At 36.2% G+C, this 12,153-nt stretch overlaps 1 protein-coding gene across 7 annotated transcripts in view; it reads left to right on the forward strand.

The window, feature by feature from the left end:
• The window catches only part of Ino80 (chromatin-remodeling ATPase INO80), a 48,932-nt gene that overhangs the window by 22,294 nt on the left and 14,485 nt on the right, over positions 1-12,153 (forward strand). For all 7 annotated transcript variants that reach the window (XM_088205657.1, XM_088205654.1, XM_088205660.1 and 4 more), the window contains exons 18-20: positions 4,462-4,620; positions 5,899-6,001; positions 6,073-6,176. In XM_088205657.1, coding sequence (XP_088061783.1) covers positions 4,462-4,620; positions 5,899-6,001; positions 6,073-6,176 — 366 coding nt within the window. The remainder of the gene's footprint in view (positions 1-4,461; positions 4,621-5,898; positions 6,002-6,072; positions 6,177-12,153) is intronic.

Here is a 12,153-nt window from a genome sequence, read left to right on the forward strand (position 1 = left end):
TTCGATGGGTTTCCGAGAATATTTTTTTAATGTCTTCATGACTTTCACAACAACATATGTTTAATATTACTAATCTAGGGGTGCGATTTAATAGAGAGATATGTGCATTTAAATAAATACTTTGTTCCATTAAACGAATTGTTTGTGCATTTTGTAAAAGGGACTCGTTGCATTAAATTATTTATGGGGTGTTCACGGTTCTGAACAACAGCAATGCACAAACAATTCGTTTTATCGAACAATTATTTTATATATTTCTTATTTAAATCGTCCTAATATATTGTCACGTGATTGTGGATAGCGAATGTACCTGGCATTCTAGTGAAAGTGCTTAATTTATTAATTACATATGTATTTATGATTAAAATACAATACTAGTTTTATAGTACACTAAATATATTCTATAAAGGGAAAAAGATTGACTCAAAATCCGATATAATTGACTTTTTAAAGTTTGCGTGACAGTCGCCAATAAATAACGCAATCTCATCCATTCTATACCATCGTTCTCATCACAAATCTATTTTTGTATTATTAATAATATAATAACGGCATTGATTTGAATATACAAAGTTTTCCTTTTGCTAACTGCACACATTTCACCTCGAAACATGGCAATGCAGACTCGAGAACCACTCTCAAATTAATACCTCTTAACGACCGTCCGCTTAGGCAGTAAAGTGTGTTGCGAATTGTTCTAGTGCGTCATTAAAAGCGTCCATTATGCACCGCCGTGGGGTCATCAAATATTCCCCTCCATAAGGATCGTTAAACGCATTTTAGAAAAAGAGCACATCGTCTCAAGTGATCGAGAAGAGAGGATAAAGGGGAATATTATTCCTCAAAATCCGGGCGATAAATTGGCATTGTTCGATCATGCCCGATTGGAGTGCGTGGACGCGTTCTTGGCGGATAAGCGAGAGCGCTTCCCGGAATGTTCCTAGAGGATAATCGTGTAAGCAATCCTTTTAAATTTTTGTGAGGCTTCTTTAGCAATGATTCATCGCGAACTTGTGTCTGGCTTTGGCCGAATTGCACGCGGAACCCCTGGCGATGATTAAAGTTTCGAGTTACGAGCGGGGGTGTGATTGTTCGGATTTGATATGAAAGCCAATGGGGGTTGACAAAAAAATTAAATATCTGTCGATTTGTTTTTAAGGTGTAATGCGTTATATTAGATTAAATAAATACAATTTAAGACTTTTATATATACTATTCATATCGTACCTCTTGCAGTGATGTAGTTAATCTAATGCTATAATTTAGTTATACGATAATTTTAATGATTTTTAAGGCTACTTAAAACACGTGCAATTTTATTACTTTATTCTTGAAAATGTAAGCACAATTATTTTTGTATGATTTTTTACTTATACATTCATACACTATAGTTCAAAATTTAACTTTAAAACAATGCATAAGCTATAGTAAAAAATATTTTTGTCAAATTTACCGCAAATTACGAAGCTAAAACCTATCCTAACTATGATAAATTATTTATAGTGCCATAAATTGATGTCTCGAACTAACCAAGTTATATGTACATATATCTCAATAACAGTGTGGTATTGAAACATATTGTGCGCGTATTAAAATATATGTAGTTTTATAACTATAGAAAAAAAAAACATGTCACTATTGAATCGTTAATACAAATATAGAAAAACAGGCTGTATTTTTTCACTACTGTACACACGAAGACACAACTCACTACATCAATTCCCATGCTATTCAAAAATAAAAATACTATGTTTGGCATACTCGTTTATTTTTAGGTTCAAACTACAGCAATTGAAATTTGGGTCGTACAAATTAGAGTAAGCAATTGATATTTGGATGTGTATATGTATATTATGTATACATACATATTATATAAGATGAGTTTTTGAATGTGCAACGTAAAATCATGAAAATGATTTTTTTAAATAGTGTTTCGGTTTATACACGAACAGAGAAATGGGCGGAGATCAACGATTCTCCTCTCCAACGATGTTTAATTTGGGTGTAATTAAAATGTTTTTAATTCAATATATAATTTAAGACTATTCTTGGTATTAATAGGTGCATGGAAATATATTTATAAGTTCCGCTACTTACTCGAAGCTTTGCGAAACGGTCGGTTACATTAAAAGCGACATATTCGTTCGTTATTTGCGTCGTTAACAATAATATATTATTTTAGCGGACGGAGATTTATACACAGATTGGGCCGTTTAAACACGAGTAGTTTACGATTTATTACATGTTATTGAAAATTATGCTGATTTATTGGCCATAGTAGATAAATCGACCCCCACATTATACAAACTTTCGGTTAATTTATACTATTTTTATTTACGTAATTATCTCAAGCAAAAAACTGATTACATATACGAATACGTTCATTTCTTTTTATACAACTGTATCTAAATAAGCTCGCTGAGATCAATTCCATTCACTTTGAAAAACGCATCCGATTCCAATTTTATGCACCCCCGACGGCGACGATAGCTATCCTAATGGCATTAGGTGTTAATTGCGAAAAAACTAACACCCCCCGAACATAACAATCACACCCACTTTTTCCACAAATAATGAACACCAAAAGCTTTTTTTAAAACCACGCCGACAGATTTATTACGCTGCACACAGGGATTTCGCAGCTTTTGCCCCAGGTGTTACACACAGCCGCCGGCTAATACTGATTAACTACATTTCTCTGTGCATATATACACATACCGCCATACGCACAATAAAAGTCGCATCCATCATCGGCTGCCGAATCGCGTGATGACGGCCTATTAAATTACTCTAATAGACCGACCCGATTACGAATGTGACATGACAAACGAGGCCGGGCCAATTATTAACCTTTTGATGCCACGCGCCGCTCGCGCCGTTTTGTTGTACGACACACGTCCACACGTCCTAAACAAGCAGATCGAGGAAAATCCGATCGGTGCGAGTGTAGGCACGCGCGTCGTTAAATGGCGCTTTTGCGATTTGGCAAAGCTGCGATCGGTGACGGTATGTGCGCGAGAGCTTTTCAATTAAAAAGGCTAGGCTAGGGCGAGAGGGAGGCCATAAAGAGGGCTTTACGGCTGTGACCCACCCATCCGCGAAACTATTCGGTCTGTTTGATTTAACGACGGTGAAGCGGTATCCTGTTGAAAAATGAGTAAGGGGCGGCGCCTCTCTGAGGGATTACTCTTTCTGAATTAATCAGTGTTGGGTTTTTAATTATTTTACTTTGTGTTTGTGAAGAGTAGTATGTACTATGATATAAATGCATTTTTAAGACTCATTCATTGATAGAGTCAGGTTCATTTTTTTATCGTTATATAAATATAATAATATATTCTTAACAATAAGATTGACACAGTAAAAAGTTGATTCTGGAATATATCCCTAAAGGCTTATAAAACGGTGACTAGATTCTAGTTGGACTTAAAACACTCCTCGAAACATGCACTTGTTGAATCCTAAATATTCTCAACGCCTCGTATCTCTTTGTGTGGGATTTGGTTAGTTTGTTTTCTGTTATTGTCAAAGCTTGGTTTAAACAAAAAACAGTTTTGATGCATAAAAATTCGACTTTTTGTTTTTAAATGTCTGATATATGTGCAAATATTGCGTACTGTCTGATTTTATAAAATACAACAATATTCAAGAAATTGATAAATATAATTTAAATTTACTAATGTATAATATTTTTTTAATTTTGTGAGTGTTCTCCGTTAATTTTTCAGTGAGTAATAAGAATATCCAATAACCTAATACTATAATATAGGTTATTATTTGCAATGCTTACGCGTTAATAATCGGCTATCAATGTAGTGTATCATGAATCACGTTAATTCAACTAGATTTTGCTTTATTATATACTATAGCAAAATATACCATAATCGAGTCGCTCTTAATTCGAGTTTGAATGACTTTATATACCATTAGATCGTTTGCTTTATTGCATATTCTCGACTACAGGTAGACTTTGTTATCACCAGTTCTTCACGTTTAATACGTTTTATATAGTTGCTCGAAGCATTACTGTTATTGATTCGTCAAAATGGGTCGCGCTTGCCATCGAAACGACAAGGAGCTCACATCAATTTTCTCAACCAAACACGGCTATGACACTTTTGACAGCCGAACCGATTTTCTCTTCGCACGCTACGGCCAAACTTACCGTCTTACTTACCGCAAATATTGGCTGCAACATGCTAGATCTCAGATTTATTACCATATATACATTATTCGATCAGCGCTCGTTTTATCGCGCGTACAACTTTACAGTATCGTAAACTACCGTGTGCGGTTTTCTTGCCTTAATGAAAACCCAAAGAGCCCATCATAAACGATTAATCGCGTACCCGGGTTTATACGACGTCGTAAAAAGTCTGAGGCGCGTTTTAATTGGGGGGTTGGTTCCCACCGTGTGTGGTCTAAAATTGATTTGACACTATTCTGCTTATTTTATTTCAGGTGATCTTCTACGACTCGGACTGGAACCCCACCGTGGACCAGCAGGCCATGGACAGGGCTCACAGGCTCGGGCAGACGAAGCAGGTCACGGTCTACAGACTCATCTGCAAGAGCACCATCGAGGAGAGGATCATGCAAAGGGCTAGGGAGAAGAGCGAGGTTAGTGCGCTTTACAACTCGGCGGTTATTATGAACTTGTGTTTATTTAAATTAAATATATTTTCTGGTTTTGAAGCCGAAGGAATGTAACTTTGCAGCCAAAATAGACGCCGGAAAAAACAGTATATTGTTAAGTTGTACAATATACCAAAGCGTTTAGTTGTAAATATTTTGTTATAGACTGACAGATAATATATGTATACATAGACAGTGCTGGCGGAGAATCTGGTGGGGAAGTGATGATCCGCTTAGGTCTATTGTGTTTGTTATTTGTCCTCGGTCTTTGTCTGATGCATGTGATTGTCTCTGACCTTCTCGTCTCGAATCTCTTGATATGACAAAGTGTCAGATCTTTTATACTCTTCATTCGAGTCGTCTCTGGCGAATTAGAGATGCAGAAATTGGTTGGCCAATTGCATCGCTTACATATTCGATTAACGAAATCACGCCCTGAAGGGTGTTTTTTAGAGTTCTTTTTAATTCCAGCAACAGCCAATTTAACAGCTGACAGCCGATTTGTGCTCAGTTTAGTTTGCCATTTCACCATGATAATTACTGTTGGCTTGAATGAAATACAACGCGTTATAAAAATGTTATCTGAAGTAATGGAGTACCTAACTGACACAAATATACCAAAAGTTTTATAAGAATAAATACTATTCCGTAGTATTGTCAAATTATATTGTACTAGTCCACTAAATTACGCCATTTTGGACGAAAGTTTTTAATTTGAACCGGAATCCACAATTTCACCTAATTGTACGTTTTGTGCGAATTGCCAAAATTTCACACGCGTATTATACACATTCCCATGTTCCTCTCGAATGTAATAACATCGTTTTTTTTTGGAATGATATATTATTTCAACGTGATAACTAAACAACTGTACGTGTCACTTTGTTTGCTCTTCAAGATTTACTGCTCTCTCTCACAGCGATTTTTTAAAACAACATCTCGAGCACTTTTCTAACGGCTTCCAGAATCGATTTTAGGTACGCAGAGCGCCCGCGGTGTTATTATATCATCATTACGCTTCCGCTGTTAAACTAAATGTAAATGCGTGCTGGCTCCGGGCTCCAATCGTGTTTTTTTCCTCTCTCAATCTGTCAAAACGTATCGGGAGCGTGTTGCGGTAGGTCCCGGTGACACAGAGAGTCGTGCCCCACGCTCGTTCCATTGTTCGTTCATTACCGATTCCGGGATGACTTCATGTCATGATTGTCGGTCGGTCTTTGTCATGGAGATGGTTTCTGATCTCTCGTTGTTTATTGTGTACAGATTCAACGGATGGTGATAAGCGGCGGAAACTTCAAGCCGGATACCCTGAAGCCCAAAGAGGTGGTGTCGCTGCTGTTGGACGACGAAGAGATCGAATTGAAGTGTGAGTTACTCCAACACACGAAAATGTCGCACACTGAATGGAACATCTAATAACATTGTATGATATTATAGATCGGCAAAGGACAGAAGAGAGGAGGCTGTTGGACGAGAATCGCACGGAGCTGATGCGAGCCGAGAAGGATAAGAAACGAAAGATGCGCGGTCTATCTCCAAAGGTATGTCGATTTGTATTATTGTATTATATTATATATAGCGCCAACGATCGTTTAATTAAAATCAAGTTAATTGCGCGGTACGAATGTTATTACAGTGAAAAGCAATTTGGTCATGTTTTATAATCACGGTTACGTAGTCGATTAATCGTGTTTTTTGTTATTGAAAAATATTTCAACCGAATCGGTAATTTGCAACATTTTAATGCAACGATCGATGAGCATGTGTGTAGTATAACCGCATAAATAATAAGACCGGAAATTACTATTTGCCTACAGGTAATAATAATAATTAGCAATGGCTTAGTAGCTGTTTATTAGTTAATAATATGTAGTCAAACTTGACTATATGTTCGTTTTGAGAGAAAGTTGAATCATGATAATAGTATGTAGCTTATATGAATGCATCGTAATATCAATGACAAAAATACAATGTAATGTATATGTAACTAGAAAACCGTAGGTGTAGTGGTTTTCTGTTGACAACTGAATTGCGTTTTCCCAATATATGTTACGTTTTTATTCCGTGCGATAGAGCGGGTGTGCTATCTCGCTCTGGTGATCGAGAGCGAGTTCGTGACCCTTGAAAATCTTTGGCGACTAACGTAAAAATAAATGATAATATTGAAGAATTTGTACATAACTTAAATAATTAATAAAGTATAATATGGTGAAAAAATGAAAATAAAACTAAATGCATGTTTATCAATTATAAATCTATGCTAAATAATAATATAAAATATATAGTAGTAATTGTAGATAAAAAAAAGTATGGTACATTGTAATTACATATTAAAAAATAGGTATATACAGGATGAGAAATATGTAAAGTAAAAATACAAAAAATAACCTACAATAGTATTATATTGCCCCACTTTAATTATAGTTATAATTAAAATTTATGAAAAATAGAGAGTGCTTGTTTTTAGTAAATCAATCTATAAAACAAATAAGTAGGTTATTGCTATCACGTGTTGTATTGTGCGTGCTCATTACACCTACAATTTGTAGTGATTTTATGTTTACATCCACTACTAGGTAATGACGATTTAATTTTTAAGTTCTTCAAATCATTCGTCCTCACTGTAGTTTTAGTATTATATTTGTATTTCAACCATTTTAGAAAATGTACGTTAAATATATTGAATAAAACTGTCCTATTGACATATAGGGGTAGACATATAGGATAGAGGACTGTGATAAGATGGCTGCTATTTGATAAATCAGCTTGAAAACATCACCTTGATCTTTTGAACCGCAATCGTTTCGATATTTTTACGCGTTTTTCGTAAAAGTTATTTTTTGCCTCTTTTACAGTTTCAGTGCTCAACCTCTGACCCCAGATTCGATCTGCAATTTCTTTGTAGATTCCCATCGCGAGAAGGGACCTCGATTAGCACGGCTTTTTGTCACGCTGTCGGACATAAAACTTTCTAAGAGTGCTTGCAAGCTTCACACCCATGTTCTTCACAGATTACCGAATAAGGAAAATTAAAATCAATTATATGTATGTATGTCCCTGCATCCACATTTTTGAAGATAAATTTATAAACTGCCTAGTAAAAAGAATTTGCAGTAATCCATCGTCGCCATCGTGAATCTGACAATGCGTTGTTTCTTTGTTTTATTTTCGTAGCACTGCCAGAGAAGGAGGAATTCGTCGAAGGCCGGCGAATTCCTCTTTATCTCCGCCGTCGTCAGATAACTCACCGAGTGGGACCAATGAAATAAAATATATAAAATTCGGCGATCCTATCTCAGGCGCGACCTTTCACCCTTCGTTGATTTTTTCTTGTTCTACAGTCGAGATTGTCTGCGCGGTTGAATTTTTTATTCGTTGTATTATACTAAAATACTCAATCGTCGATACGGCCGGTTCGTGCTCGTAAAACACAACCCTTATCGCGCTCGAAGGGGTTAAGTATTTAAATTTCTTAATGTGCCACCTTCTACTATTTATAAATATAACAGTTTAAATTTAAAAATTCCATGTTCCATTCTGGGTCATCACAAGTAATCGATCGTCAAATTTTAGTATCGATTTCATACAGGTATGCAAACAATCGTTTAAAAGCCATAAAAGCGGTTCTTAAATCGGCGCCTCTTTATCTTTGATATTTATATTCGTTAAAAAAATGCTTTACGTGCGTCGCTCCTTAACCAAAATTGCACCAAAGTATGCATCGAATGGGAATATATAAGCGCCGAGGTAGGGTCATGGGTTAAGTCGAGTGTGCGTTGTATCTTTCAGGGATACTCGCTTATTATGCACACTTACCGGGTTTCGCGTTTCATTTCAGGCGAAGAATGCGTGACTCGCCGGTTCCATTCCAAAGTTTGCACGCTCTCATTATATCATTTTTTCGGGGTTTTACTCTCTTCGACGATTGCTAGCTATTGTGAGTTTGAACTCGAACGATATAAATTATTACGTTTGTATCTAATTTTCTGAACAACTTCCTTTGTAAAATGCATTTATATGCTTTTGTAAACGCTTTGCGTTCTACTATTTTGAGTTAAATAGCAATCTTGCAATTGCTGTTTTATCATTTATTACACAAAGGTTGTGGTGCTGCCATAATACGGATTATTTGTGGGGGTTCCAACATAATTACATTCTAAAAATCTGTAATAAAAAAGGTGCATTGCTAAACAAAACACGTGTGTAATCGTCATTTCGGAACACCCAAGAGTTTAAAGATTAATTAGCTCACAATAGCCATTATTAATAATATCTGCAACAAAAAGTAAACCGCACCTTAGTCGAATGAGCTGCATCCAGGTGATTACTGATGTTTATATATGTAAGTCTGAATTTTTGTATTTAAAATATCTCATATATACATCGATTTTTTTTTATTTTGTAGGGAAATTTGTATGTTATTTATCATCCGCCATGATTTGCGCTCTTACTGTGATTCATATGTTTGTAATAGATTCTCAAGATGAGTCCGTTTTAGGGACATCGGTTATAATTAGAGTTCTCAATAAAATATTCGAATTATTTGCCCGATTTTCAACTATATGAATATTCGAATAATTTACCTTTTTCATTACAAACATATTTGAATTAAGCGCATTCTGCGGTTAATTCAAATATTTTTTGCAACTTTCTTGAAAGATTATTGCAGAAATTATCAGAAAAAATCTCGAAAGTGTATTGTTAATTTTTGACAAGTGCATGAGCTTGTTGAACACACAAATCATACTCTAAATTTTCTACCACCGTATTCGCCAAAGATTAATACAATTGAAGAAGTCTTTTCCAAAATTAAATTTTCTGCTAGGAATTTGCTAAAAAGGAGTTGAAAGGATTGTTCGAAAGGCTCACCATTTATTATCGTTAAACGCTTATCTCAAAAAAAGGTGTGCGTCGCAAATTATTATTTGAACCTGTTCAATAATTCTAGTTATTTAATTTATATGCAAATCCGCACAAAACAAACCCCGATATAGATCTGATCTTTATGCTTATAAAATGTTCCATCAGTTTTACTGAATTAATTCAATCGCAGCTAATCTTAATTCTGGTAATTTAAAAAATTTGAAATTTCGTCCTTGATAAAGTATTTTTATTTTGCCGCCTTCCGTCTTCACTGATCAGTAATTCGCATTGAATTGTCATGCATATTTTATAAAATTTAAAAAGTAACGATTAGGCAAGTAAATAATGATTAATTAAAATGCCGGAATTCAAGTAGACGTCGTGTATACAGATTTTGAGAAAGCCTTTGACAAAGTTTGTCATACGTTATTATTAAAAAAATTGTCGAACCTCGGTTGCTCAGATAATTTAACTCGGTTATTTTCGAGTTATTTAAGCAATCGTAGACAGTTTGTAACCTATGGTGGCCGATTGTCAAAGGAATATTTTACCCCTTCGGGGGTTCCTCAAGGATCCAATCTGGGACCTCTGATTTTTGTGTTATTTATTAATGACATAAATACAGCAATTAAAAATTCAAGTTTTCTTCTGTACGCAGATGATTTAAAATTATATAAATGCATTCGATCTGTTGCGGACTCCTTCTCTCTACAAAGTGATTTAGACTCTCTGTGGAGATGGGCTTCCGTTAACCGTCTGCCCTTTAGTGTAGGAAAGTGCCATACTGTGTCATTTTCTCGATCCCGTTCGCCATCAGCTTATTTCTACCATCTCGGTGGTAACATTTTGACTAGAGAAACTTCCATTAAAGATCTCGGAATCACTTTCGAGAGCAAATGGAGGTTCTCTCTACACATACACGACGTCTGTGATAAATCTTCCAAGATGCTCGGCTTTGTTATGAGGAATGCCTTTCACTTTGACGATCCGTCAGTTATTCGCATCCTCTATGACACCTTAGTTCGTAGCATTCTTGAATCGGGATCTATAATTTGGAATCCCCGAATAGCCAAATATTCCCTTTTAGTGGAAAAAATTCAAAAAAGGTATTTAAGATACCTTTACAAAAGGACATTTGGTTATTATCCGTACTTATATCCCAGCGCCTTTCTTTTAGGGGCGTTGGGATATGATTCGCTGAATTCTCGCAGAAAGCTGTATGTCGCTAAGCATTTTTTCAAATTACTAAAAGGTGCTGTCGACAATCCAGCTATTCTCGAGGAATTCCAGTTTTGGGTTCCGGAACATTTTCGAGAATCACGATCGAGACCTCTTTTGATGGCAGTTAGGGCTAGGACATCCGCACTTGCCGACTCGCCTATGGCTGTGGCCATACGGCTCCTTAATACGCTTGCATTACATATTGACCTGTTTAATGTTAGCTACAAGGAGCTGATCCAGTTTGTTTCATTTAATTTTGATATTTTATAATTTTTTGTTATGTTTATTATTTTTAAGTATTGTTCTATTTATGTATATATACGTTTTTTTTTTGTTTTATAAATTTAAAATTTGTTTTCGACCATCGTGGCGCATTGGGGTAACCTGTTAGGCCACGATGGTCTTAATTTAATCTAAAAAATAAAAATAAAAATATTTTACTGGAAATTAATTGCTGTCTTGCACTAATTGTTTAAATACATTAATATCAGTAAAAACCGAGAAGAAAATTACGAATATATTTGAATATTCCAAAAATTCATCCATTCGAATAGTTAAAAACTATGAGTAAATACAAAATAATTAAATGAATAGATAATCAATCGGTAGAATTACAGGATCATATAGTCGTATTATTCACGGAGCATCCTTACTCCTCCCGTTGTTCCATAATATTAGTCCATCTGAGACTCGGCGAATAATGCCCAAAATAATTTATTAATATTTGTTATATATAGTTCGCGTTTTTTGATATTCATAAACATGCGTATATTGTAATACTTTTATTATAACATAATAAGTTTGTCTTTCAAAAGCGTTTTTAGCAAAGTATGAATGATAGGCACAAACTATTCCGAAGAACGCTTTGTATTCAATATTGTTATATGTAGGTCATTTTATTCGCAATGTCTCGAGAGATATCGGATTCAAATCTCGAGGTCTAGATTCACACATTTTCATTCAACATCCTAGCCACGTGTCTCAGATAATCCAAACCGTTGTTTTTTGACTCGCCATAAGAGGAGAGACCCTCCGGCGAGAGCGAGGGGGTCACCAAAGCGTGACAAAAGCGGCACGCTAGAAAAGCAAAGCCCAGACGCCTGCCGGAGCGGCACGCGACCGGGGCCCCGAGGGTCCACGGCCGGCGGGACCTTGACCTCGGGGCCCGGTCTGACCCCCGACCGCCCGCGCCCACCCACCGGTCCGACACATGTCTTCCATCGCGCTTCCCTTTTCCTCGTTCAGCGACGATTCGGCAATTTCGACGTCAATCGGCCATCTGCCGCGACGCACCTTTGCGTTCGAAGGTGACGCGATAATGATAGGTCAGATTGTTTGAGGGACGTCATTGCGTCGCCCTTCGCCCTTCTAGGAACGCCGGCGAAAAATAAAACGGGCGCCCGCCAATTAAGAACTACGGACCAATTGTGCGCG

This window comes from Plectrocnemia conspersa, unplaced genomic scaffold, assembly GCF_051122295.1.
Source record: "Plectrocnemia conspersa isolate PC_06_02 unplaced genomic scaffold, ASM5112229v1 ptg000002l, whole genome shotgun sequence".
NCBI lineage: Eukaryota > Metazoa > Arthropoda > Insecta > Trichoptera > Polycentropodidae > Plectrocnemia > Plectrocnemia conspersa.